Source organism: Puntigrus tetrazona, chromosome 8 (assembly GCF_018831695.1).
Source record: "Puntigrus tetrazona isolate hp1 chromosome 8, ASM1883169v1, whole genome shotgun sequence".
In the NCBI taxonomy this organism is placed as follows: domain Eukaryota; kingdom Metazoa; phylum Chordata; class Actinopteri; order Cypriniformes; family Cyprinidae; genus Puntigrus; species Puntigrus tetrazona.
In genome coordinates this window covers 7,135,772-7,162,680 of record NC_056706.1, presented here as the reverse complement: position 1 = coordinate 7,162,680, position 26,909 = coordinate 7,135,772, and the positions used below count along the sequence as shown (strand labels likewise).

The window sequence follows — 26,909 nt, the reverse complement described above, 5'->3', positions numbered from 1 at the left end:
CAGGAAGGATGAGTAATGAACAAGAAATAGGACAAAAACACTGTTTTACCTGCCACTCAAAGCAGATGAAACGACTTACAGAATTCATGTGTTTCTCCCAGATTGCAGTATGGTCAAAAAGTATGCTTAATCCAAACCGCTCTTGGACGATGACTTACATGCTCCTAATTGGCTCAAAGTTTCCAGGCGTACTGCCACAGCCGTAGTTACCAGTTTTCATGTCAGCCCAGTCTTAGGAGTTTTCCTCAAGGTTATTTGTAAGGATTGCATCAGTTTGCTTAACCATTCCTTAAAATAGCCCTATGGAACAAGCTCATTTATAACATTCATAACAGTGCTGCTCAATTCCCTGTTGTTCTACCATAGGTTTAAGTTGCTGTCATTATGGCCGTATGGTACACATTTGTAGCAGTCAATTTTAGCTGTTTTATAATTATGTAAGGATTTGTGCTTTTCAGAAAAATCCAGTGTTGTTCGAAATATTTATATTCTATATGTATATTCCATATTTTGAATAGGCTTCAACAGATTAAGATGGGTAGTTTAAGCATATTTATGAGAATGAATCAATCATCGGGCTTAATGTGCTCATACCAACTAGATGTTAAATTATTTTAATGATGGTCTTTAGGACACTTAAGGGCAATTACAAATGTATTATATAATTTTGACAATTTACGCTATTTAATTTCATATTGTGATGTTCATTGCATTATTGAAGTTTTACCTGTTTTGCCGGGAAATTTGATGAATGCTGAATAGTAATGTGTAAATATGGGCAGTTGTGTGGTCATTGTGCATGGTTAGAAGTGGAGTGTAACAAACAATAGTGTAAGTTTAATACTATTTATATACTTTATATACTAATTTTATGCTTACAAGCTGTTACATGTGCTTTTGTGTTTTCATTTTATTCTAATATAACTATTTAATTTTAACTAAATTTTATTTCTATTTCTAATTTCAAAATTTGTTTTATTTTTCATGTACTTTAACTCAAATTTTTGTTAGCCAGCATTTACATTTAGTTTCAGTTATATTTAAAAAAATTGTTTTGATTAATGATAATAATCCTAATCAGTGTCAACCAATTTAATCTTCTCTCTGTCCTTCATAGGAGAGAGCACAAAACCAAAGCAGAGGCCTGCAGAACGAGAAAGGGTCAAAGAGAAGAAAGCATCCAAACCTGTTAGGAAAGTACACAGATCTTCCTCTGCACCTGACTCAAATACTAAACCAGGTCTGACTTCTTTGTCATTTGTCATACTGTCTTTTTCATACTCTGTGTGTCTCAGGCTAACAGCTGTTGCTTATTTAAGCAAATGTTATTAAAATTCAATGTCTGAATGCACATATAACAGTCCTTAATTGTAGCTTTGCATATGAAGATCACAATCTAAACTGAGAATGTGCAAATGCTCTGCTGAGCACACACACACACACACACACACACATGCTGGCAGCCCTGTGTGAGCCTCTCTTGACCTGCCAGTGTTACTGTGCCCTGTTCTCTGCAAGACATTCTTGGAAACAGACGTGTGTTAATGTCCGTCTGCAAGCGCAAGCTAAATCTCTTATCCCAACAGAAATTTCTAGAATGTGTAGCATGCAGATTAACAGGATAACTGCGGCAACAGTGACGCAGGAATGCTCGATGTGTCCCAGCTCAAACCGCTGTGGCCTCGCTGACAGCCGGAGAGGTGTCAGTCTAGTCATGACAGGATGGAAAATGAAATTGGACTCCTCCTTCTACCCCTCAACTAGTTCACCATGGTCACCCCTAACTTCAGAAATAGTACTTGAGAGGTGTCTCTCTTAGTTTAACTTAATCGAGTAGGTGTAAAACATAGTCTTGGATTGTATGGGAGGGCATATGCTTGTAGCTGCACAAACTATATTTTGTTTTATGCTTTCCAGATGTTTTGGACTGCAATACGAAAGCTGCTGAATTCCCAACATTTCTGCATACAGATATTAGTGTGAATCCATTAGTTAACATGAACTAAGAATGAACAATATATCTACAGCATTTATTAAGCTTAGTTAATGCTAATTTCAGCATTTACTAATGCATTATTAAAATAAAAAAGTTAACATTAGTAAAGGCACTGTGAGTTAACATGAACTAACAACAACTGACACGTTTTTTTTTTTAAATAATATTAGTAAAGATGCATAAATACTGTAATAAATATATGATGTAGGAAAGAGCATTTTTAGGTGAATCTTGCTGAGCCAGTGGAACAGTTGAACTTCTATATTTATTTTTATTTATATAATGTGTGTGTGTGTGTCTATAGCCTTTGAACATGAAATTAAGACATTGTTTTATTGGTTAATATTTTTCTCCTTCTATGTGGCATTGATTACATCAACATAAAAGTAAATCAGTTTTGAGTGTGAGAAAGGAATTATAATTTGATTTTGCTAACATTTTAGTTTTTTGTAATATCATGCACAGTAGACCAGAATCATTTATTAAATACAGTCAGTTTTACATTTCCGCTATCATTAAAAGCGTGTGGGGGGTTTTCTCTGGAGAAAGATCATTTTTGCCAAGAGGTTTGGGTTAATTAAACATCTGTGTGAATGTGATTCAGTGCAGTTATTCAGTCTCTTTATTATTAGTTACTTTTGTCATACTTTCCTTTCTGCCTTAATCACACTTGTTGGGGAAAAAAAAAAAAGTACAAATTAATTATGGACCAACTGTAGTCTCAAGGTATCTGCGTAACCTGTCTCCATAGCAATCAGTACGTCATCATGGCGAGATGGGCAGAAGCTGGTGAAGATGATGCTGGGGCCGCCACCAACATTACACAGAGAGCCTCAGGCAAAGTCCTCGGAGACACAGATGAGAACAGGTGAGAGGATGAAATAATTACCAGGCTTCGACCCCTTTTATGTTGTTGTTTTGAATTAGTTTATTGTAAAGGATTGTTAAGCACTACATTTGTTGCATAGCTCTAGTGTTCCAGAAGCTAGTAGTCCAAGTGTCAGGTCTATTAATAAAGATTCAGACAGCCTCCCTGCATTGGTAAACTTCGCTGCCCAGTGACCATAATGAATAGTGTTCGACTGGGTGTTTCTGACTCACTGCACAAGTCACCCTGATTCCTTCCACTGTTCTGCTGTCCTCCAATCACGCAGGGCTGGACCCAGACTTTATACAGCCACTCTGATACTGATTTATTGGACTGCAGAGACGGAAATGCTCAATGCTGTATTGATTTAAACATTATATGCAAGCAACTGCTGAAGGGGATGTTTTTTTCCAGTTCAGACATAAATACGAGGCCTGTGACGTAAAAGCTGCCTGTCAAATTATTATTTTTATCTTTTAATGATCAATTTAAATAGATGCTTTTAGCTGAAGCAACTTACAAATGAGCACAGTAGAAGCTTAGCTGGTTCTCATCTAGTTTTGCATTTTGCTCTGAAACCGGCAGCAAGTAGCCTAGATTTATGCTTTTGCTTTGAATGGAAAAAAAATACTATATACACTTAATCTAAAAGGGCAGTGTTGTGTATTAACATGTCGATGTACGAATGAGTAATCTAAAATTATTTAGCGTATTTTTTTCACCTGCGCACAACTTCTGCTATATGTGTGTGTGTGTAATACATATATATGCATGTATGTATGTGCATACATGTATGTGTATGTGTGTGTATATGCATGCTAATAAAATGTGTGTTTCTATTCTATACATTAATGAACATTAACAGTATGTATACATTGTTGGAATTCATACGATTTCTTCCATATTTACTTAAATATGAAAGATATCGTATTTATTTGTTTTTGGCATGTTAAAATATTTGTAAAACAAAATTTACAAATTATACTACATTTTAGGTAAATAACATGAATGTTATTTCACTCTCTCTGTCTTCTCCTGCAGCCCCCACTCTTCGTTCCAGCTCAGATCCTCGTCTTGAGCGCAGCCGGCGTTCAAGGCCCACTAGCGCAGAAAGACCTTGCAAACACATTCCACCAGAAGACCCAGCTGGACCCCCCAGATCAACTGGGGGTGATAGAAGAAAATCCCCCAGCACAGACCTTCTTTCAGCAGACATCCGTGGCATACTAGATGACCTGCAGTTGGAGGAGGACAGCAGCAGGAGGGCAAAAGCGCCCCGCTCGAAAGTGCGTTCCTCAACCAGAGTTTCTCGTAGTGCCAGCCCTGCCAAGACTACCAAGAGTGCAGATGCTCCTGAGCATCCCATGGCAAAGAAACGACACTATGATGCAGAAGCAGTGCGACTGTACATCGCTCAAAAACAAGAAGAAAGGAAAAAACGGCAAGCAGAGGAGAGGAGAGCTCAGCGAGAGGAAGAAGAGAACAAGAATAAACGACTACAGGAGCTTTACAGGAGACAACGAGCAGGGGCCACCAAGGGCCCCGTCGCACCTGAAGGTCCAATTAAGAAGCGGCTCCAGGAAACATACACCAAACTTCTTTTGGAACAGACTCAGCTCAGAGAAGAGATCAATGGTTGTGCCGAAACAAACATAGTCCAGCAGGTAAACCTTTATTTTGCAGCCTTTTTTCAATAAAACATCTTGTTTTAGTACAATAATGATTTAGTTGGCAGTTTTTAGGTACACTGCTTTTCAAAAGTTTGTCATCTGTAATTTTTTAATGAATGACTATGTCAATTAAAGGCTGATCGCTTGAATTTTCTTTTAAAGTGTCTCAGTAGTAAACAGTTAATGTAAATTGTGATGATATTTCATAATGTTAACTTAAAAAAAAAAAAAAAAAAAAGAAAAACTATTCAAATCTTATAGCTATATAATATCTGAATATCACGATTATCTTAACTATTGGACACCCTGATGTCTAGACAAAATCCATAATGATTGACCTCTAATTTAAGCTTTTTTGTTGTTACATTGCAGCCGAGACCAGTCTACCAGCCATCTGGAGAGTCTGATAAAGAAAACAAAAGACACGATCGACCTCAAAGTGCCACCTCCAGCAGTGATCTGTCCCTTACGGAGCAATGCCAGCCTCCTTTCTCCAGGTGAAACATACACAATCCCATTCCATCATCTGTATCTTAAATGTACTGTTTGGTTTTCCACCTTAAAAAACTGCTTCTGTTCGTTATTTCTACCAAAGAGCTTCCTTTTTTTTGTTATTTATCTGTTCTAAGCACTGAAAAGATTAACAAAATATCCCCTTTCCCTAAATGGGAAGTCATTTGTTTTCCCTTACGAAGATGACATGCTCTTATTTCAAGTACTTCTGTAAGAACAGATTAATCCGTCAGCTCAGTGCTTGGCGAGAAGTGTTTGTTGCTAGTCTGTTTCCATGGACACTATTAAGTGCAAGCAGTTGGCGGCGTCTTCTGCGTATTGAGTTAGCGAACACTGGATGCTTCTAAAAATGGATTAAAACTGACTTATTTTGGTGAGATTACATGATTTATGCCATATGTAACTCAACTTTTGTCTTGCACTGTTTCTGTAGGAATGGATTGGGTTTTGCAGGGTCACCCTGGCTTCAATCTGACCAGCGTAGTCCTGCTCTGAGGGACAGCAGCTCCCTAGCGCCTCCTTCTGGCCACATCTTCTCTCAGCTGTTAGAACTTGATCCAGAACCTTCACTACCGAACAGAGAGTCCCTAATTGCGCATGCTGCGTTTCCCTCGACTATAAGCCGCAAAATGAGCCGTATTGAGGCTCTCAAGGCCACAGCTGCCTCTCTCTCCAGCCGCATTGAGAGCGAGGCACGTAAACTAGCCGGTGCCGGAATAAACTATGGTTGTGCCAGGGATACAGGCACGGGTCTTTTAATCCCTAACAGTGATTGCTGGGCCAAACCCGTCAGTCCGCCGGTCAGAGAGAATCCAACAGATTCCGATGACCTTGTCGAGAGGATTGAAAAACTGCTTGCTGCTGGTCAGAGCACCTATGATCAGGCCCTTCCTGGTGTGGGCAACCTGCACAGCTTTAGGGAGAGGATGGAGACTGGGAACAAACAAACACTCGTGTCCCCTGGCCTCACTTCTAGAAACGCACGCAAGACTCCTTCTCCACCAAAGCCCGTTGTTCAGGAAGTTGAGCTGGATTCCAGCGGAGGTTCTATCAGCGAGGGTCCTCTGCTGAGTGAGGGCAGTATATCTGACGAAGACCTGCAAGAGCTGCCCAAATCAAGACTGGGAACCACAGGATACAGTGCACATCTGAATGGAGACAGTTTGAACCCAATTTCACGCTTTCAGAGAGAGGCAGAGAAGCACCTGCCCTTTAATGTGTCAAGTATTGGACAAGGTGGAAGCAATGGACCATGGGAAGAACTGGCTAAGGGAAGCCCACACAGTGTTATTAATATATTTACAAAGAACATGAGCTACAGCAAAGGTGAGAACTTCAAAAATGACCTGTTATTTAACTTTGTGTGCTAGAACAAGGCCAAAAAATAATTAAATATAATAAAAAAAATATTTTCTATACGTAGTCAAAACTATTAATATTTAAATGTTTAAATATAATATTAGACCATTTTAAAATCTAATTATATATAAAATCATTAGAATAATACAAATATTTTGTAATGTATGGTCTTTGTATTTTTATTTAATTTTTTTGCTGGAAACAGTTTAGTGTTTATCATTTGAACAGCATTTATATGAAATTGGCTACTTTTGTAACATAATGCGTATCTTTACAGTCACTTTTTAATACATCTTTGTTTTCATGCATCTTTGAAACAAATGTTGCTGACCCCACACTTTTGTGATTAATTGTTTATAATTTAGCTGAACATATTTGTTTTTTGTAGCCATTGAAGAGAGGGGAGGTAAGAGTTCTCCAGCTCTCCGCTCTGCTCTGTCTGGTGCCAGCTCATTGGATGGAATGGTCTATGAGGAAGACTTTGTTTCTTCACACGCCAGCAGCCAGTCAGCATCCAAGAAAAGTCCCAATGGACTCAGGTAAAGCTAAAGTGTTTTTGTTGCTCATTAGATACTTATATTGTATATCCGTTTGTAAAATTGTTAAACAGTCTGAAGTAAACAAAAAATGTTTAGTATTTAGCCTGAAGAGGGCAGTGTTGCTCTACAATCATACCATCCCTCACATTTCCCATGCTAATCATATACTTACTAGTAAACTATGATGCCTTCTCTCCACAGTAATGGCCACGGTCAGTTCAGTCCTCCAGAGGAGGTGCTAAGTGGCAGATCTGCATACAGTAACAGAGCTGGAGAGAGATCTCAATATTCACCAGCTCTAACACCTCTCTCTTCTCCACACTCAGCCAGCTCAAGCAGCAAAAGAGGTCAGATATGTTATAGAGGGCCACGTCATGTGATTTTGAGTGTGGTACAGTGTGAAACCTGTGTCTGTGCTCTGTGTACATTCCTATAGGGATATATCAGAAGTACTGATACAAAAACACCAGTATATTTGTAAAATCAGCAATACTCATTCAATTTCACTTATGTTGGTTTTGAACACTGACATTTTTGCATCATGATTAAATTCCTATCTGATTAAATTTTATCTGTGTATATTCCTAAAGCTTCAGAAAGGAGCTTGCTGGAGGGACAGCGAAACACATCCTCTGCTGTCTCAGATCTCCCTTCTGAGTGTGTTAAGAAGAGCGGCTCAGAGAAGGCATCAAGTCGCAGCTCTCACAGAAGCGTGGACACAGATAGCACACTGGGAGGTGTCTCAGTCCACTCCATCCATAGGTACGGTCTGGTATACACATTAGCTCACAATGATATCTGCATCTGGACAGCCTCTTGTATGTATCTTCATGCTGTTATTAATGTGGGCATAGTTTTAAAAAGAGAAAAGCTTTGGTTTTTATTTACTAGTGCAGTGCTCTTTCATTACCATTTTGCTAGTCTGCATGCCCCCGGACATGAACTCAGACATTTTGAGCACAGACCGGAAATATCTTTAAACGCAATATCCATGCTGTTCCTGTTTATCATAATTATTAGAACCCAGAGGAGCCAGTGTCAATATTAGTACTGATATATGTCAGGTGGAGGGTATAAGTGTTCAGCCTGCTGTATCCCCTCAGAAACGAGGCGGGAGGCAATGTGCACGTATACACTGACTCTTTTGTTCAGTAGGTTAGCTGTGCTGCAGGTCAGGCTCATTGCCAATAAGATATTTCCCCCTAGTGTGACATTCGAGCCTCCCTGTGGCATTTGTTGAAGCTTGTGAGTCAGATTCCCTTCATGCCTACCTGCGTTTTCAGCGTTCAGAGAGCTGTATCTTCTAGAGATGTGGTTTCTGGGTGGGTTTTTACAACAGCAGAGAGTTTTAAATAGATTAACATAAGTTTAAAGGATACTCCCATCATTGGAGCAATTCTTGGACATAATTTCCACGTACTGAAGCACAACGACTTTATTGTTAAGAGATACTTGGACTATTGGAAGTTTTGGTTGGTCACATCATCTTAATTCTTAACCTGTTAGCTTGTATTTTTATTTTTTTTTATTTTATTAGTATTTTCTGCTCAAAGTTCATATTTCAGATGGATTTTATTTAGAAAGTCTTGTCAAATAATCTTTGAAGTTGGTTTGTTAAAACAAAAACATAATCATAACAAAAGTGTATTAATAAAAAATCTAATTATTACAGCTATTAAAATCTGTTGCTTTTTTAAGATGTTATAATTTTTTCAAAAATAGTTTACTGAATCCAACTACTAATATTATTAGTAATATTTATTCTTCCTATTAATTATTTTTATTTGCCTGGTTTGTTTCATTAGTCATTTTGGCTCTGAGGGAAAGAAATCTCCACGAAGCGCTCGTACAACTCCTGCCGCTGGTTCTCCAGCCAGCTCTGGTTCTTCCCGGTTGTCTCCAGGTGAAAGTATCTCAATCAGAGGGTCTGCCAAGGGGTCGGGTTCCCCTCATGCAGCTCTGCCAAGTTCCTCCTCATCCTCTTCATCAGCTGCCAGGGCTAAATCTAACCCGTCACCCCATACTCAAAGCCCAGGAAGAACAGATCACAGGACTCCAGGTAACATTTGGGTTTTTATTTAACTTGTAAGAAACTGCAGATCTAAAGAAGTCTGCTGTAATATAATAAGAAATTGAGTTCACAAATGAAATTGGTTTACGTACTCTTCTATGTGTCCCCAGGTTCAGCGGAGCTCCAGTTTGCTCCTGGGGTCCTCCAGCAGCGCCTGTCTGCTGAGCTCAGTTACCTGGATGCAGTGGAGGAGTCCGTGCGACAGCTCGGCGATGTGGAGCGAGTGAGAGGCGTGTCTCTCGCTCAGCAGGAAACGGTCTCGCTCGCTCAGATTCTCAAGGTGAAGTTATGCACCTGCTAAAGCAATTGTCTTACTTGCTCTGGTCATGTGGCCACGAATTTGAGAGTAACTTTTAACCTTTGTTTTATTGCAGTCTCAGCAACAGAGACATGAGCGTGAACTGTATTTGCTGAGGATGAAGGCTGAGCAAGAAGCCCTCGAAACACAACGGCAACTGGAAGAAAGCAGACAGAAAGCTGCACGGGTAATTTGCATTACTCTGTTAACATTTTAGGATCTGTCAGTTTGGTTTGGTACTTTAATTTGAAAGCTGTTATAGGAGCGTTCCGATATACTGGTATTCTGGTGCATTTTTTTTTTTTTTACAGTATTGAAAAAGTTTACATGTATAAATAAATCTACAACAGCGGTGGCCAACTTTGGTTATGAAGAGCCTGCAGAGTTTTGCTCCAACTCCACCAAGCACACCTGAACACTCTAATCAAGGTTTAATGGGTACACTAGCCAAAGCTTCTGGTTCATTAGATGCTACGTTAGTAATGAGGAGAATAACAACGTGCAGTAAACAGTAAAACTATTTGCACTACAAACCAGTATGTTCATCATTAAGATAATGCATTAAAATAACATAAGACACGCCCATTTTACCAAACAGCAAAACCGTTAAAAATAGTTGGACATGGTTGAGAACGGAAGCTATACCCATAGGACACAAATGGCAGTGCCCTTTTTTACATCAGGGAGAAGGTATGTTGATTTTTGTCAAGGTTGGAGCAAAACTCTCCAAGACTGACGTTGAGCACATCTGATCTATTAGGGAAGGATGATGAAATCAAAATCAGATCAAGAAATCAGATTCAGATCAAGTAAAAAATGGAAGCCTTAAGTGATTTGAATGTTTTTAATGAAAGGCTGCTATTGTTCTATTCAAGGCCCATGCAGAGTTGCAAGAGAGTTTGCTTCAGTCTCAACAGCAGACATTAGGAGGTTTGCATGAGGCCACAAGCAAAATGATAAACCAGCAGGCTGAGGCTGCTCGCCACACAGCGGAAACGGCATTACACATTAAAGAGGTGAGCTTTTTTTGTTCACCAAATAAACCTGGATTGAGTCCTTAAAATCTGTTTCTGTAAAGTTTATTACAAGAAGACATGCATAAGAATACATTCAAAATAGTATTAGAGATTTTACTAATCTAGAATATATAGAATATAGATATATATATATATATATATATATATATATATATATATATATATATATATATATATATATATATATATATATATATATATATATATATATATATATATATATATATACACACACACACACACACAGTATTTTTTTGGAATCTTGATTTACTCAATGAAAATAAATAAGCAAATGCTTAAGGATTCTCAGTCCTACTAAAATATATATTACACACATTCTTGGGTATTTAATTGCAGGCTAGAAAACCCCCAAATGTTTAGAAACAAGATTACATGCTTATCTTCTCAGAGTGTAAAGTATCCTCCCTCCAGGCACTGCAGCCCTTACTTTAAAGTCAGCTTGAAGGATTAAAAGTGTATTTAACTGTCTCTCTCTCCCTATAGATGACAGAGCTGGCTCGTTCACAGATTGCAGGAACGCTAAGTGTCCCTGGCCCCTCCATTACAACCCTGTATCAGAAACAACACAACCACGGTTTGAAACAGCAGCAGCCACACCCCCACACTGACAGGTAACTCACTCACCTCAGACACAGCCATTCAATATTCTGATTCATCTTCCTGTACCATGCTTTAGCTTCATTAAGTATAAAAGCCAGATAATATTCTGCATTAAAATAATTATTCATCGCAAAACAAAAACCAGTCATTATTTCATGTCGTTCCAAACCTTGGATTTTGGATCTTGAAAGTTGGAATATGCAAAAGTTCATATGAAAAATGAGATCCATGACAGGTGATTTGGAACAACATGGAGTTGAGTAAATCATAATGGGTTTTTTGGATGAACTGTCCTTTTAACCATGTTCCACTTTTTCTATTTTCTAATGTGAAAGATTTTTTAAAATTTGTCATATTAGTGATCGCGATCTGTACTTCAGTAATGATGATGTTTTGGATCTTCTCCAGTAGCTGGAAGAGTGAGCTGTCTCCTGAAAGACGTAAGAGTCAATCAGAGGCAGAGACTCCAACGGACAGCCTCTCAGAGTCCATCCATTCCAGGAGACCCACTATTAGGTAATAGTATATTTTCATTTTAGTTGACTTTTACAGCCCAAATGAATGGATTTATAGAACGTACAGTGTGTAAATGCTAATTTCTCTGTTTTTTTTAAGTGGTGGCGGCAGCAGTAGTACCCCGCTGAGTCCACCTAATTCTGATCAAAAGGAGAGGAAGACACCAGGAAAGGTCAGGATCAGTAGTTCAGTGGAGGACCAAGCTCACACTGCTGCCGATGACTCCCTTTGCTCAGACACTGTGCGCAGCCCCCTTGAAGAGAAAGGTGAAGCTCTTATTTTTCAGTACAAGCAAAAATGTGTGTGGTTTTGACCACTTCCTGTCTATTCCTCCAATCAGCAGACAGTGCCTCTATCGCTACGGAGTACTCTGTGAAGTTTGATGACTCTATGACAGAGGATGACATTGAGGAAAGATCGTTCCGCTCTCTTTTACCATCTGAGGCCCACCGCCGCGAATCACTGGACAGGAAGCCCAGTCCTCATCCAGAATCTGACGACGACCACAGCCATGACAGATCCAGCCCCAGAGCAAGCTCAAAGGTGATGTCCTGTCAGCTCTGCTCATGCAGCATAACTCTGAGTCCAGTTGTGTTGAGTATAAACAAATCTGTTGTGTTTTTTTCTATTTGGTTGTCATAGTTGGAGTTTGTTTGTATTTTCCTAGTGTGTTAAGAAGCTCTTTGTATGGGATGGATAAGTGAGTCAACTCTTGTTTTTCCCCTGCACCGTATCATGTTATGCACAGCAGGATGGCAGCATGCCTTTCTCAAGTGGCCAGGATAGCTTCTCTAAGTTCACCATGGATTTGGTGCGTCAGTACATGAAGGAGGAGGAAGTTCGTGCTCAACATCAAAGTTCTCTGCTGCGTCTGCGTCAGAAAGCCCTCAGAGAGAAGACCAAGGCTGAACTGGCTTGGCTGGAACACCAGAAGAGGCAGGACAAAAATTTATTATTATTGAGGAAAAAAGATATTAAAAACAACATGAAATCAAAATTGACCAGATTTGCTTTCTTAATAATCGTTCTGGTTTATGTTAGTATTCACTGCCTCTGAAATGACTGCTCTTGTAATTTGTCTCACCCTACATTTTCCACTCTATATTCTCTGCATCATAACTCATAAATGCACTGTTTAAAAGCATCATTAACTTTTTTTTTATGTTTTTTAAAAGGAATCAGTGTTCAATAAGGCTCCAATTACCTAATCAAAAAGACATTAGAACAGTAACATTATTGCAATTTAAAAATAAAGGAATACATTTAAAAATCTATTCCTTTTAAAGGCAAAGCTGAATTTTCATCAGCAAAATCAGTCTTCAGTGTCAAGTTATTTTTCAAAAATTATTCTAATATTATATTTGGTGCTCAAAAGATATGTATTATTGTTACAATCATTTGTGTTGTCTAAACCATAGTACATGGTTTATTTGAATTATTTGAATGTAAAGTTCAGAATTTATTAAAAATATAAATATTTTAATATCTTTTTTAACTCAATTTAGTGCATTTTGAATTAAAAAAAAAACTCTGTCCCCAAACATTTAAACAGCGGTATACATCTCATAAATTAAATATGTTTAAAAGTCGTATGTCGAAATAGGAATCCAGTCACAGTGGTGTGATCAACTGTAGGGACATGTTCCTCTTCTCCTTTCTTTCCCACTAGGCATCTCAGAGATAAAGGAGAGGACGATAAGATGCCACCCCTTCGTAAGAAACAAAGAGGCCTGATACTGAAGCTACAGCAGGAACAGGTGACAATCACATGTGGATTGATAAGATGATCTCTAAGCTACACTTGCAAATAAATTAATAATAAATTAAATAGTCATAACTGAATTACTTAAATGTTGTCATGTTTAAAGGCCAAATGTTCCTGTGTTGTTTATCCCCAGGCTGAGATCAAACGACTGCAGGAGGCCAATAAAGCAGCGAGGAGGGAGAGACAGCTGCTCCTCAAACAGCAAGAGGAGATCGAACGAATGAGGCACACAACGCTCAAACTGAAAGAGCGGCTCAAAACTGCGGACACAAAGCTGGTCAGTCCACTGAAAGATTGTTTTCTTGGTCTACCTTTTTTGTATCTTTTAAGTATCTTTTTTTTCACACTTTTTTTTGCATCTGCAGGAGTCACCTGTTTCAGGTGTGGCGGAGGAGTCGGCTCCGCCCAGCATGATTGTGACAGACACGGAGACTCGAAGCCCCTCACCCATGTCCGTGTCTGGCAGTGAAACCAGCAGCATCATGCAGAAACTCAAAAAGATGCGTTCTCACATGGACGAAAAGTAAATAAACCCTTATGCATGTTGCTTTTCTATCCTTCCATCTCTTCCTCCTCCTGTCCTCTCAAATAACGCATTGCTTTGTAAAGTGATTTATATTAACCAAACTTTAATGACCTTATGCATATGTTATTTAATGTAAACCTCTTTCAAGAAGGCCAAACAGTGAATGTTTAATGTAATCATGTGCCATTTCTTAATATTAGCTAATGCTACTGATAACATGTATTAGTATTAACCATATATTAACCATATAACCATTTCTTCAAGGTTCATCTACAGCTTGCTGACATTTTAAAGTGTTTTTCTGTGTGCATAGTGTTTGGTTTGAACATAAGCGTGCTCTGTGTAGGAAAACACCCCTCTCCCTTAATGAATGGAGGAATCATTCGTATCTGAAATAGAAAACAGCTTCTTTAAGCCACTGGTAAACAGGATATACATTCTGCCAGTGTGATTTTTGAAACTATTTGCAGGTCATGAGGTTTCTCTAATGCGTTTCATAACCTCCACATGTTTTCTAAACGCTTTGTCCATTGTGTGTGTGATCTCATTCTCACATATTCAGCCACTCAATCCTTGACAACAGGTTCTTGTTTACAATCATATATTGACAACTGGTGAGGGTCGTACCATTGTTCAAAAACTTTTCCTAGCACTGACACACAACTATTTTTGCCATGCGAATAAAACTGGTACACAGAGGGAAAGGGATTTCACGCTTGTCTGATTTAACTAATCACATGCTGCGTTGCGATTGTAGTATCGTTCACACACTTCTGCTCACTTTCTAGCTCTCACTAATAGCATGATGATCTCTTTTGTATAACTTTCGGCTGTATTTATTCAGTACTCGTCATTATAAATACTTTATCCTGCACCACATTCAAAGTGATTTGTAATCCAGTCTGGGAAGCTCTTTTTGTAAAAGCAGAGATAATTGGGATTGTTGTCTTTTGCTTTATTTAGTTAATTTACTGAAAAAGCTTGTTAATTTCATAACGAAAGGTCTGGGTCATAGATCTATAGCATGAACAGTTATATTTACCCCAAAAAATGTAATTAGCATGAATGTCTTCATACTATCGTTATGTATATTCACAGGTGTTCATGACAAACATACTTGTGAATAATTCTCTTCAAAAATAGTATTATTGCATTTAAAATTTGGGGGATTTTTTTGTTATTTTCATTTTAGGAAGCCTGAAATATGACACAGGTGTTTCTCACAAATAGTTTTGTGAGACTCCAGACTGCTGTTTGGGGCAGATAAATGTTTCCAGGAAAGCTTGTAATTCCAAGACCTTTCATCTTACTCGTAAACTTTTTGGACTTTGTATGACACTTAAAGGTAGTGTCTTATTAAGGAATTGAAGCATGTAGGTAACCACTAAAACTCAATAACTGGTTGGTGTTTTTGCTGCACAGTAACTAGCAAAAAATAAGGATACACATGTTTACACTCAATCTCTTTTTCTGTCTCCATATCTGTGCTTCTTATGTCTCTCTCTCTCTCTCTCTCTCTCTCTCTCTTCTCTTTTATTGTTTCTCTCTTCTACAACACTACTTCTTGATTTTTGACTGTCCTTTCCTGTCTTTCTTCCTTAGACACTGTTCTCCTGTCCATTATTTCTTCTCTGTCTTTACGGCTCATCACTGGGCCTCTCTGTCTGTCTGTCTCCCAAAACTCCACCCCAAATTCCAGCTCTTTATCTACAGCCAGTTGGTCAGGTACAGTTACCCACAATCCTCCTCTCTCTTCCCGTCCTGTCCCGTCCCTTCCTCCTCCCCTTTCTCAACACCTATTTCCCATGGAGCATGCTTTTGTTCATCCACTGCCACAGCTGGGTGGGTGGTGATAAAAACAGAGAGAGGAATGCAGTGATGAATGGATGGATGAAAATGAACTGGCTACACCATGCTAAAATAATCTGATTCTTTGGCTGAAGCTAGTTTAATATTAAGCATAGTTATTTATCTGACTGGGGAAGATTATTTTTATTTCTAATGATTAAATGGTTTGCCAAATCCTTTGTGATTGGGTTTTTGAGAATTATTTTTCTGATCAAATACAGTCAAATGTTTTGAAAATGATTACAGTCAATCTCAAAGCCAAAGATCAGACTTGTTTAAATCATGGTGAGTTAAATGAGTGATTTCTGGTTCTTATGTCTTTTGTCTCTGTGGTGTGATCCTGTCATATCCGGACCTTGCCTTGTTGCTAGTTTGTTTTTTATTAATATGTAAACGGAATTTAAGGTGAATCTCACGAAAACATGTCAACTTTTTACATTAAATTCGAAAGGGAAAAATAAAAGTCTATTTTGCATACATGAAACCTGTTTTTATGACCATCAACATTTTTGCCATTTTATCTTTTTTGTTCTCTAATGCATCGATTATTTTTACATGATTATGTAATATAAAAATGTTTAATATATTTAATATTAATATATTTTTTTAAAATATAAAATATATTTAGCATTACAGAAATAAGGGTGATTTAATTATTCACTCACTTAATTGTCATGTAAATCAATGCAGACAATATTGATGATCTTAAAAAGGGATTGTCTTTTTGCAAAATATACCTTTTGAAATATAATTCCCTCAACTTTTTGTGAGCTTCAACCGTGCACCACTCACAAAGCATCTCTGTTAAATCAGTTTTTGATCTTGGTATTGTGGTGAGTGGAGACCGGGGAGGAATATCTCTTTTCAGACAGGCCGGGCAGACTGATATATGGTATGCTTCTGAATAATGCTAGTTTAGGACTTCTTCATCTGCCCAATGGCCACAGTAAATCTTAACTCCAGCCCCTGATTAAATAAGTGTAGCCCGCGATGAGCTAATGAGTATATATGACTGAGGCAACATAATACAATTTATGGTTAGATGAAGATGGCCGCTGTATTCACGAGGCAAGACGATTGCTTTTAGATAAAGCCATCTGTTTTTCTCTAACATGTTTTTAATTATCTTAAACCTCAATGAAAAAGCCAGGCGGGTTTGATGTAACAGACCAAAGTCATGATACATGGAGGACTTTGTTTCTGAAAAAAATAATGATCTGCCTTCAGCGAAGCACACGTTTTTACCTGGCACAGCGTGCTAAAGAAAGCTTGTAAAGTTTTAATTATTAAAATTTCACTTTAAATGTGCTTTAGCTAGTCTAAGAACTATGCATTTGCATTGTCAAAGCACTATTTATATATTTAATACAAATGTACAATTAAATAATTCCTTTGCAAGATTGCACTAACAGAGACAAAAGCCTAACACTGTTTGTCAAACCCTGGGAGGAACCTGCGTGTTTCAGTTTGTCAGGTGGTTGTCTTCATGTGTGTCACCCATGAGTTCTACCAGATGCATGAGTTTCACCCTGATAAGGATGTTGAGGATACAAATAGGGTTTTTTCCCCATTAAAATGAATGCAGGTCTCTGTGTGGAGCTGTGCATGTTTTGGAGTGAGTGCGTGTGTGTGCGTGTGTGTGTGCGTGTGTGCGTGTGTGTGTGTGTGTGTGTGTGTGTGTGTGTGTGTGTGTGTGTGTGTGTGTGTGTGTGTGTGTGTGTGTGTGTGTGTGTGTGTGTGTGTGTGTGTGTATGAGGGTTTGTGTTGGTGCACATACTTTGTAAAAGAGACTAATCTGGTGTTTGAAGAAGGTGGGTGAGTGGCATTATTCTGCTTTGCCTGCTTTTGTGGTGGTCTGTCTACAAATTGTGTCACTTTGCTTTACACAATCTTGTTCTTCCTTTCTCTGCCTTTTCTGTCTCCCTTTGTCTCCCTCGCTCTCTGTCCTGTAGGTTTCTCACTAAAAGGGAACAGCAGTTGATGCAGAGGCGCAGACATGCGGAGGAGCTTCTTGAGTGGAGACAGCGGTTGGATGCGGAGGAGGCCGAAGTGCGCCGCATGGAGAAACAAGCTCTGGCGGTCTGGGAAAAACAGCAACAGCAGCCACGCAATAGAACACCATTGCAGCAGCGCAGCCGGGAAAGTGAGCGCAGTAAAACCAGCGGTGGAGAAGAGAGCCCCACAGGACAAGGTGAAGAGTGTGAAAAAGACTTTGAGATGGCAAGAAAGTGATATTGAAAATATTTGTCTATAGAATGTCTGGTATATATCTATATCTTCCATAAGAATTTGGCAAGAACACATTAAATTGATCAAAAGACAAATTATTTCTAAAAATGTGTCATGGTTTCTACAAAAATATCACGTGGAATTAGGCTGTTTAATAATTAATGTTTATTGAGAGCTAAATCAGCATATGAAGATGATTTTATCATGGGACCTTGAAAACTGTATAGTAATGGCTGCTGAAAATATTTTCCTGCTGTATTTTTGCTCAAACAAATGCACCATTTTTGAAAGACTTACTTCAAAAACATTAAAAAAACAAACCAAAACAAAAAAAAACATATACCTTGGAAATGCTCACTAGTTTTGTATATCAGTACAAGAGCGTAAAACTAATTATTATTAATTGAACTGTTACATTTTGTGTATCTGTATGCATGTTCTCACAGAAGCAGGCAGTGAAGATGACTCCCCGGCATTATCTGTGTCCAGCGTGCACACCGATTTGTCAGTTCCAGAGCAGCTGGCCAGCTCTTCTTCAGACCAACCTGTTTCTGAACTCCATTCTCCTCATACAGGCAACAGCCCTGCCCCTGATACCCTCTATTCACCTGAGTTTAATGCCACAGACAGCAAACAGGTGAAAACTGAACCTATTGAGTTTTATAAAAAGCAAAAAAAAAATTATCCTCATCTAATTGTTTGTGTGTTATGAGCAATTATTGCATACTGGATATGCATCTTTCAAGTAGTCCAAAGTTGTTTATGTGCTGTTACATTAAACAAGATTGGTTTATAGCTCTCTTTGGTGAGTGCAATTTACATGTCCTGACCTTGGATCCCTCTTTCTGTATGTGTTGCAGTCTCCTCCAGAGAAAGCCAGCCTCAGCTCTCTCCGACATTCAGACAGTAACCGCTCTGGGACTGTAACTGGCATCAGCGGAAGCAGCAAGATGCAGGTGCGCTCCAGCTCCAAGACCAATGAGGCCCACACCAGTGACCCTCATTCAGCCACTCCATCCGGTAAGATCCTTGCTGACCCCATTAATCTATGAAAGTTATCTGAATTTGCTCTGTCACCATAATGTTAGACAGTTTTTGTTTGTTTTGAAGAATGCAAAATATAGAATAGTTTCAAATTTTATAATATTTTATTTATTTAAATGAATTTGATTGTAGTAGTCATTAGCATTTTGCTCTTTTAATCAGTTGTATCCTTGGTCCTTTTTTTTGTGCAACATACCTGGTATGTTAATTTTGCCTGTTACAGTTTATCCTTTACATAATTTCTAAATTGGATATGCGAATGCAGAAAGAGGACACACTGTGACAGCAAAATATAATGCTCTGTTTATCTCTTCTGCACTTCTCTGGATCAAATGGCTTAGTCATGTTATAGAAGACCAGATGAGTCTACCTGCCTTATACAGATAACCTGTCTTAAAAAGAGACCGTACTAAAAGAAATTGTGCTTCTTTTTTATTTGAATGTTGTATTTTGTCACTTCTAAACATTATGGAGATAAACAAATATGTAGTGCTCTCTTTTTTAGCAAAGACAATGTTTTGACAATGGTCATTTCTTTCCTCAGAAACCACATCTGATCAGAGTGATATTGAGAGCCGTATTCGTGCCCTCAAAGATGAGCTCCGTAAGCGCAAATCTGTGGTGTACCAGCTAAAAAAAGAGCAAAAGAAGAGGCAAAAAGAGCGACTGAAAGCTCAGGAAGCAAGTCTGCTGAAACAGTTGGAGGTCAGTCATCATAACCTTTCATATTGACCTATTTCTGTTTGCTGTTTCTTAAAGAAACCACTTGTCTTGCTGTATTATTTTGCTGGGGTTTTTTTTCATTGGCTATAAAAAATGTCAATATGCTGTATTTGTTAATGTTTGTCTTCCTATGGTTCTGCAGTCATATAATGATTTTATACAGAAGACCAAGGCTGAGTTGAGCAAAGAGCCAGACAGCACTCCAGCTACTAAACCCCAGATTAAAACTCCCACGTCAGCCACTGAAAAGCCTCGGATCAAGCCCCCTCCACTTCAGAGGTCAGCCTTGAAATTTACCTTTTTTTTTTCTTTTTTTCTTTTTTTTTTTTTTTTTTTACTCTTCCTTCAGATTTTTTTTTTCCCTCTTTTTTTTGTATACCTCCCATAACATTTGACGCATGTTTACATGTTTACTTAGGCCTGAGACTATCAAGAACTGGAAGATCGTCACAGAATCTGAGAAATCCGAGATTGTGCCCACAGAGACATCAGCAGATAAAGGTGCAATGTCTTTTAGACTAAAAACATGATTATTGTCAGTAACAATACTGATTTGGATCAAAATTAAAAATGTATACATAATGTTAAAATTGTTTCCTGTCTTTGTTAACAGATGATGTTGCACCATCAACACTTCATAAGTATTCATCAGAACATGATGACATTTTCTCGGATGAAGATCCTCCTACAGTTACTCCAACTCCAATTATGGGAAGTCCAGAACATATGGATGTTTTGAGGAGCTTGCGTAGTCCAGAGTATCCAAGCCAGAAATCAGAAGATGCCCCCTCAGTCAAAAAATATTTTGGTAGGCCAGAGGCCAATGACCTCCTTTCAGAAGATGAGAGTGTGGTCTCTAGTCACAAGTCAGGTATTATGGAGGAACTGGAATATGCAAAGTGGGAGGGGTCTGAGAATGACCAATCTGACCAACACTCGTACCCTCTGCTTAAACTGGACCTTGGGCTTCAGATTCCCTCGCTGAATGACATGAAACCCAGATTTGATGAGGGGAGGTTATCTGAGAAAGATGCTGATAAGCCAGCAGTTGAAGATTCTGCAGACGCTGCACAGAGTATGAGATTTACTGACTCTCCTGTGGTGAAATCAAATGATATAGACTATCCTTCAGCTGAAAAGACTCCTTCAGCCATAGATCATTCATATACCCGTGACTTCTCATTGTCCAAGAGGGAGGATTCACCAAAAATGAAAGATACACCATCACCTTCAGGTGATGGCTATAATGATGACTTCGAGTCTTCCTTTGGGTCGTCATTTAAGGAGAATAATCATGACTCAAAGCCTACATCACCCTATGCCCCAGAGCCTAAAGAAAAATCTGTCAAGTCTCCAATATACAGCAGTGAAGAGGAAATTGAAGAAGAACTAAGTGTCAGATCAGGAAGTACTAATGGCAGCTTCCAAAATGAAAGCCATGCAGACCTCAATAGCATTGGTAAAGGCTCTAAAGAAGACATCATAAGTCATTCAATATGTTCAACTTCACCACAGCCCCAAATGCCAGTTTTGCCAGTAAAGGACGAATTGCCAAGCTTCTGCATTGGAGACCGGGTTCTGGTTAGTAATATACAACCAGGGACACTGAGATTTAAGGGACAAACTAACTTTGCCAATGGATTCTGGGCCGGGGTTGAACTGGACAACCCTGAGGGAAGTAACAACGGAACTTACGATGGGGTGGTGTACTTCGAGTGTAGGGAAAAACATGGTATATTTGCCCCACCGGACAAGATCTCCCATCTTCCAGAGAAATTTGAGGCCAGTGCAGATACTGAAGATGAAGATTCATCATGTGATGACCAGCCAAACAGTAAAAACAAACGTTCTGAGATACAGTTGGAGCACAGAAATCTGCTAAACAAAATTAAAGGAGAAAAATCTGACCTAGATTTGCATCCTGAGACTAGAGAGCCTTTGGATGAGCATGAAAAGCCATTGGAACTTAACATCAAACAGCTTTCCACTGGGCAAAGCACCTTTTTTAAATCTCAGCATAACCTGGATTTTAATGATATTGACTGCAATATCATTAAGGACTGTGACAAAAGTCAGCACACAGTACCTAACGGCGGAGACAGGGACATCATCCTCGAATTTGAGGACACATCTGTTGATAATGTTGTTCCACTGCTCAATAATTTGGATAAAGAGACCTCTAAAAAACAAAAGCAGGAAGAGGAAACAACAGCAGTCATTTTGGACCTGTTGGATGAAGATAAGAAGTCCAGAGATAAGAAATCCAATGACATTTCAATCGAGGAAGCCAGTCTTGACAATAGAGAAGACTTGAATAATAAAAGGGCTTTGACTACCCTAGCAGATAAACTTGTGGAAAACTTCTTAAGTGATGCGGTGAAGCAATTTCAGAAGATCAAGAAAGACAAAGAGGAGAAGTTATCAGCTGCTAATCAGTTGAAAAGAGACTTCATCAATGAAGATGATGGACTTAGAAGCAACAACTTTAAGTCTCAGAGCAGGTCTTCATCTAAAACGAAGACAGACAATTTCCGCACCTTCTTTGATGATGATCAGGAGGAACTTTCATCTCCAGAGCATTGCAACAGACCTGTAAGTGTCATTATTTATCTGAATATTATATACGAATAGATAAAATGAGAAACCAGTTAAAAATAACTAAGTCTTCAAAGTTATTTATTGAAATGGAGTAAATGATTTACCCAACAGGCTGATAACATTGCTGATGTGTAATGCTTAAGTTTACATTTCCAGCTGTATTGACAGACATCAATGGGCGGATGTTACCTTGAAACCCTCTTTTTAGGCCTGCAGTATGTTACAAAGTTCAAAAAGACAATGTAAAGCTAAATCAGATCTTCTCTTGATGATGGAAGTTGTAAGAGGTGATCTTGATTAGTGTCAACTATGCTTTTTCAACAGGAGAGTCCTGTCCTGGGTACGAGTGGACAGGAAGAGCTAGCTAAACGTCTGGCAGAGCTGGAACTGAGCCGTGAGCTCTTCGATGTCCTTGGTGACGAGCAGGACTGGTTCGATGAGGACTTTGGTCTCAGCTCACGAAAACAGCAGCAGAAGCAAAAACGTCAACAGCAGCAAGATGGGGTTTCTAGCGCCTTGAGTTTGGGTGCAGGGGAACAAGTCAAAACACCTCCCAGGCCTGAACTTCCTGTGCAGATGAAGCAACCGGAGGAGCCTGCCATGGTTGTTCCTCACACTGTCCAGGAGGTGGAGAAACTGGTCATCGCTGCTACTCAGGAGATCTGGAAAAGCTGCAAACTGGGTCATGGTAGACCAAGCCTGACTGGAGTACCCAAACCTCAACCCTCTAATATTTTCCTGGAAGGAGACTCCATAGTCAGTGACCTGGAAGCTCAATGCCAACAAAGCTACAAACTGGTAGGGATTGAGATGCTTGAACTTTGGCGAGATTTTGAAAGGATTTCCAGGAAGCCGAGTAAAAAATCTTTGCTGTTGTATTTATTTATAGGCCGTCTTTGATTTATCATGGGAGGTCATTCAAGACATCTATGCAGAAGATCCAAAGGTTGATCAGCCACAATGGATGAAGCCACGTCGCCTTAATTCCTCCTACTTCCATCGGGTGAAATGCCCCAATGACATCACAACAGTCCAGGTAAGCAAAGTCTTATTAGTGCTTTAAGGAAAGTGGTGTCTCGTCACTTTAATTCTATATTTTATTATATACAATTTAAGTATGTTTATTTTTTGTATATATTTATGCAGGAATTTGTCACCACTGAGGTATTAAAGTTATGTGGACTAAAGAAAGAGCAGAACCAGAAAACAGACTGGCAGAAAATGATCAAATTTGGACGGAAAAAGCGAGACAGAGTTGACCACATTCTGGTGAGTGTATTTAACCTTACAGTTAGAATGCTGGTGTCTTGCAAAACTGTGCTCTTTTAAAAAAAAATTATCTAGACATTTAAATGCACAAGTCTATAATTACTCTTCCACTTCTAGGTCCAGGAGTTGCATGAGGAGGAATCCCAGTGGGTGAACTATGATGAGGATGAACTATTTGTAAAGATGCAGCTTGCTGATGGGATTTTTGATGCCTTGCTAAAAGACACAGCTGATGTGCTGACCCAAATCCAAGAGAAAAAGTCCAAAAGAACTATCTGATGGTGTTCTCATCTATACAGAGAAATGTTTTAGGTACCTTCTGTTAAACAAAAAACGGAGGATTTGGCATAAAGAGACATTCATTGAGGAATTCTGTTTCAGTCTGCTTGTGCAGGCTACGGGAATTGTGGATTCAGGATTCTAGACCTTGTCAGAGGTCTGACTTGTCATGCAGATGTTCACATTCTCATCCGGGAAGTCTGATGAATTCAGCTCTTGATGGTCCGGTGTTAATTGTAGCAGCTGTTTGGGTCCAGATTCCCCATACTGTGTCTATTCATCATTGCTGCTAAAACTGGCTCTGCCATTCTCAAGTCTTATTATTAAAACACAAGGGTCAAATCAGGACAGACCTGAAGGCTTAAAGACTTGTTTTTATTTCCAATTAGATTGTATCATAAGAAATGTGTTTTTTTTTTTCCTTTAATTCTATTAATTTATTTTTTGACAAAAGTAACATTTGAATTTAAAAGTAACATTGGAAAGTGTTTAAAGAAATTAGATTATTTTACCATTGACATGATTAATTGCAGAACTAAGCACAATAAGTACAAATTGAATGTTGAAATGGCAATACAGTGTAAAGGGATTTGATGCAAGATAATGTTGAATGCAAAAATATATAAATGATATTTAACTCTGCTTTTAGAAAGCAACAGGAAAACGTCTCGTAATGGTTTTGTTTTGGTCCATACACAACAGTGTTGTATTGGCAACACCTGCTACAGTTACTGGATGCCAAAAGATTGAATTGAAAAATATGAACTGTGTTAAACACGGACATGCTGGGTTCTAGCCTTAACATTTGCCTTTTATCCCATTCATTTTAAGTGCCTCCATTGTTACGTTTGCTCACGCACGAGCGACTTTTCCCGGCCTTCCTTTAAACAGTCCCTTTTGGCTTTAATCGTGTCTTAACTTCGTTCTTCATAGCTGGACAAACCTCTAATACTGTAAGATGTACATTTCTGCCTTACTTTGTGCGTGTACCCATCATTTTTGTGTTTAAAGAAAGACCAGTGGTAATGTTACGCTATCCCTGGCACAAGGACACATTAGTTTACTTTTAAAGAAGGCGCTTTACTCGTCGTGTACTTTACAGAGGAACTCCTCAAGGGCTCAGCACATCCATCTCGTCTGTTATCCATGAATACTGTGATGTACATATTTGTTTGTAAATCGATCTCCATTACAAGCCTGGTCTCATATGAAACATATTATCATCTTATGCGTATAATTAGCTGTAACCAGCCTTTCCTCGCCTCTCTAAAAGCTGTACTTCCTGAGCCAGTCTGTCCGATAATGACCTGCAGCATCATTGTGAGGTTAGATCTAGAGTATTGTGCCGTGTCAGTGGGTTAAACTTCATCTATGCAGCAACAGAGTCTCTGATACCCAGCATCAGTCGCTCATCCAATAGCATGTCTAATTATATAGGTAACGGAGATCTCTACCTCGTTCTGAGAATAGGCTACTACTAATAGTCTTTTTGGCTAATGCATTTAAACTTTTAACTGTGGGCGGGAAATTAGGATACGTGTGGCACAAGTGGTTTGATAATCAGTTTCTACTTTTAAATTGATAGGTTGTAGAAATGTTTCGCATCCCTTAAGTGTATGTGTATTTATAATGATGTACTGTGAGTGAGAGAGGTGCACTTGAAGACTTGTAAATTGTTTTACCCGTGTAAATATCGTCGACGCCTATCTCCCGTGAGTGGACTCATGGAAGATTGCTGTGAAAATGGACGTGGTTCCTTTTGCTTCCATGTACATATTATAGATATATTTGTTAACTGAACTGATCCTTTGGAAATTGTAAATAAAGATCTCGTCATTTCTCAGTCATAACATGCTGTACAAATCTTTACACTTTTTTTGGTCATCGCTTTTTATAAACAGAATGTACAAATAGAGCCTTTTTTTAAACCAATAGTAAAATGTCTAAATGCTGTTAAAACCCCAGTTTTGTTGTTATCCTCTGACATGAAGCATTAAATTAAACACCAAAATAGACATTATTAATGCTATGTTCACTTCAGGGTTGTTAACATGTCAAGTAACATTAATGCCCTAAGCAGCTGCTTTTATCCAAATATTTTAACAAAGAAAATTGTCATTGAGCCAACAATATTAGTAATGTACAGTTTTAGGTTTATTGGACTAGATTAGGACGTGAGAAAAAAGGAGTGTGATTTTAATTATTGGATACAGTCAAGAAAGTACAGACCTCTGCTCTTATGTAAAATATATTGTGTATATTATGTATACATAAATACACTCAGATACAGTGTGTATTTTATATTATACATATATTTCATATGTAACAATAGCATTTTTCTTAAATACATGCCTTAATGTGTTTATTTATATATACATAATAAATACAGTATACATATATGATGTAAAAAACTGGTTACGATAATAATTTGAAAGCACTAATAATTTTGTTCGTTCAACACATTCAGTTGTTCTCACAATAAATTGTAATAGCAAAGTGTACAGTAATTGGGACATGTGCCTTGTGTAAAATGTTTAAAGTCTGCCTTGGATGGAATGTGCCCAGTCAGAAACTTTGGACAAGAGGCACATAAGCAGTATGTCAATATTTAAGCAAAGGGTTATTCTGAGCGAATGGATCAAGGTGTCAATAAAAGTCCTAGAAATGGCCAAGCCTGCTCTGGCTTACATAAGTCTAATAGAATCCAGAGATGTATGTTGTAGTTTGAAACAAACATATTGTTGTGCTATCTTTTTTATTTCTGGCAACAAAAATATATTGATAAAAAGAATGATAAAAAAAATATATATATATATCTGGGATTTAGAGCATATGGTTTGAATTTTAAAGGCTTGTGAAAGATGTGATTGCATGACGTGACTAATAAAAAATGTATATGACATTTAGCAACCACATAGTATCAATGAAAATGAGTAAATATAGTATACAACACGATAGGCTGTATCTATCTCTCTATGTTCAGTCTGTAAATAATACAACCAACCCTTGATTTTCTTTTTTTTTTTTTTTTTTTTATTTTGTACATTTATATAAATTATATAAGTTTGCGATGGAAATAACTGACTGTACAAATAGATATAAATTAAAATGATAAATAATAATAATAAATAAAAAATATA

The 26,909-nt window shown here is 38.3% G+C and overlaps 1 protein-coding gene across 12 annotated transcripts in view; it reads left to right on the top strand.

The window, feature by feature from the left end:
- The window catches only part of cep350 (centrosomal protein 350), a 31,731-nt gene extending 6,112 nt beyond the window's left edge, over nucleotides 1-25,619 (top strand). For 5 of the 12 annotated variants that reach the window (XM_043246331.1, XM_043246339.1, XM_043246333.1 and 2 more), the window contains 32 exons: nucleotides 1,118-1,240; nucleotides 2,748-2,864; nucleotides 3,906-4,528; nucleotides 4,907-5,031; nucleotides 5,481-6,373; nucleotides 6,795-6,945; nucleotides 7,147-7,292; nucleotides 7,536-7,707; nucleotides 8,751-9,004; nucleotides 9,127-9,296; nucleotides 9,391-9,501; nucleotides 10,190-10,330; nucleotides 10,856-10,983; nucleotides 11,381-11,488; nucleotides 11,588-11,754; nucleotides 11,829-12,031; nucleotides 12,237-12,424; nucleotides 13,158-13,245; nucleotides 13,387-13,530; nucleotides 13,619-13,776; nucleotides 15,382-15,504; nucleotides 17,580-17,818; nucleotides 18,303-18,493; nucleotides 18,717-18,876; nucleotides 19,445-19,605; nucleotides 19,766-19,902; nucleotides 20,042-20,124; nucleotides 20,237-22,215; nucleotides 22,546-23,019; nucleotides 23,111-23,257; nucleotides 23,368-23,490; nucleotides 23,608-25,619. In XM_043246331.1, the coding sequence (XP_043102266.1) occupies nucleotides 1,118-1,240; nucleotides 2,748-2,864; nucleotides 3,906-4,528; nucleotides 4,907-5,031; nucleotides 5,481-6,373; nucleotides 6,795-6,945; nucleotides 7,147-7,292; nucleotides 7,536-7,707; nucleotides 8,751-9,004; nucleotides 9,127-9,296; nucleotides 9,391-9,501; nucleotides 10,190-10,330; nucleotides 10,856-10,983; nucleotides 11,381-11,488; nucleotides 11,588-11,754; nucleotides 11,829-12,031; nucleotides 12,237-12,424; nucleotides 13,158-13,245; nucleotides 13,387-13,530; nucleotides 13,619-13,776; nucleotides 15,382-15,504; nucleotides 17,580-17,818; nucleotides 18,303-18,493; nucleotides 18,717-18,876; nucleotides 19,445-19,605; nucleotides 19,766-19,902; nucleotides 20,042-20,124; nucleotides 20,237-22,215; nucleotides 22,546-23,019; nucleotides 23,111-23,257; nucleotides 23,368-23,490; nucleotides 23,608-23,769 (8,189 nt within the window). In that variant the 3' untranslated portion in view covers nucleotides 23,770-25,619. The remainder of the gene's footprint in view (nucleotides 1-1,117; nucleotides 1,241-2,747; nucleotides 2,865-3,905; nucleotides 4,529-4,906; nucleotides 5,032-5,480; nucleotides 6,374-6,794; nucleotides 6,946-7,146; nucleotides 7,293-7,535; nucleotides 7,708-8,750; nucleotides 9,005-9,126; nucleotides 9,297-9,390; nucleotides 9,502-10,189; nucleotides 10,331-10,855; nucleotides 10,984-11,380; nucleotides 11,489-11,587; nucleotides 11,755-11,828; nucleotides 12,032-12,236; nucleotides 12,425-13,157; nucleotides 13,246-13,386; nucleotides 13,531-13,618; nucleotides 13,777-15,381; nucleotides 15,505-17,579; nucleotides 17,819-18,302; nucleotides 18,494-18,716; nucleotides 18,877-19,444; nucleotides 19,606-19,765; nucleotides 19,903-20,041; nucleotides 20,125-20,236; nucleotides 22,216-22,545; nucleotides 23,020-23,110; nucleotides 23,258-23,367; nucleotides 23,491-23,607) is intronic. The other 7 variants (XM_043246342.1, XM_043246336.1, XM_043246340.1 and 4 more) reach the window with 6 other exon arrangements.
- Nucleotides 25,620-26,909: the final 1,290 nt, after the last annotated feature.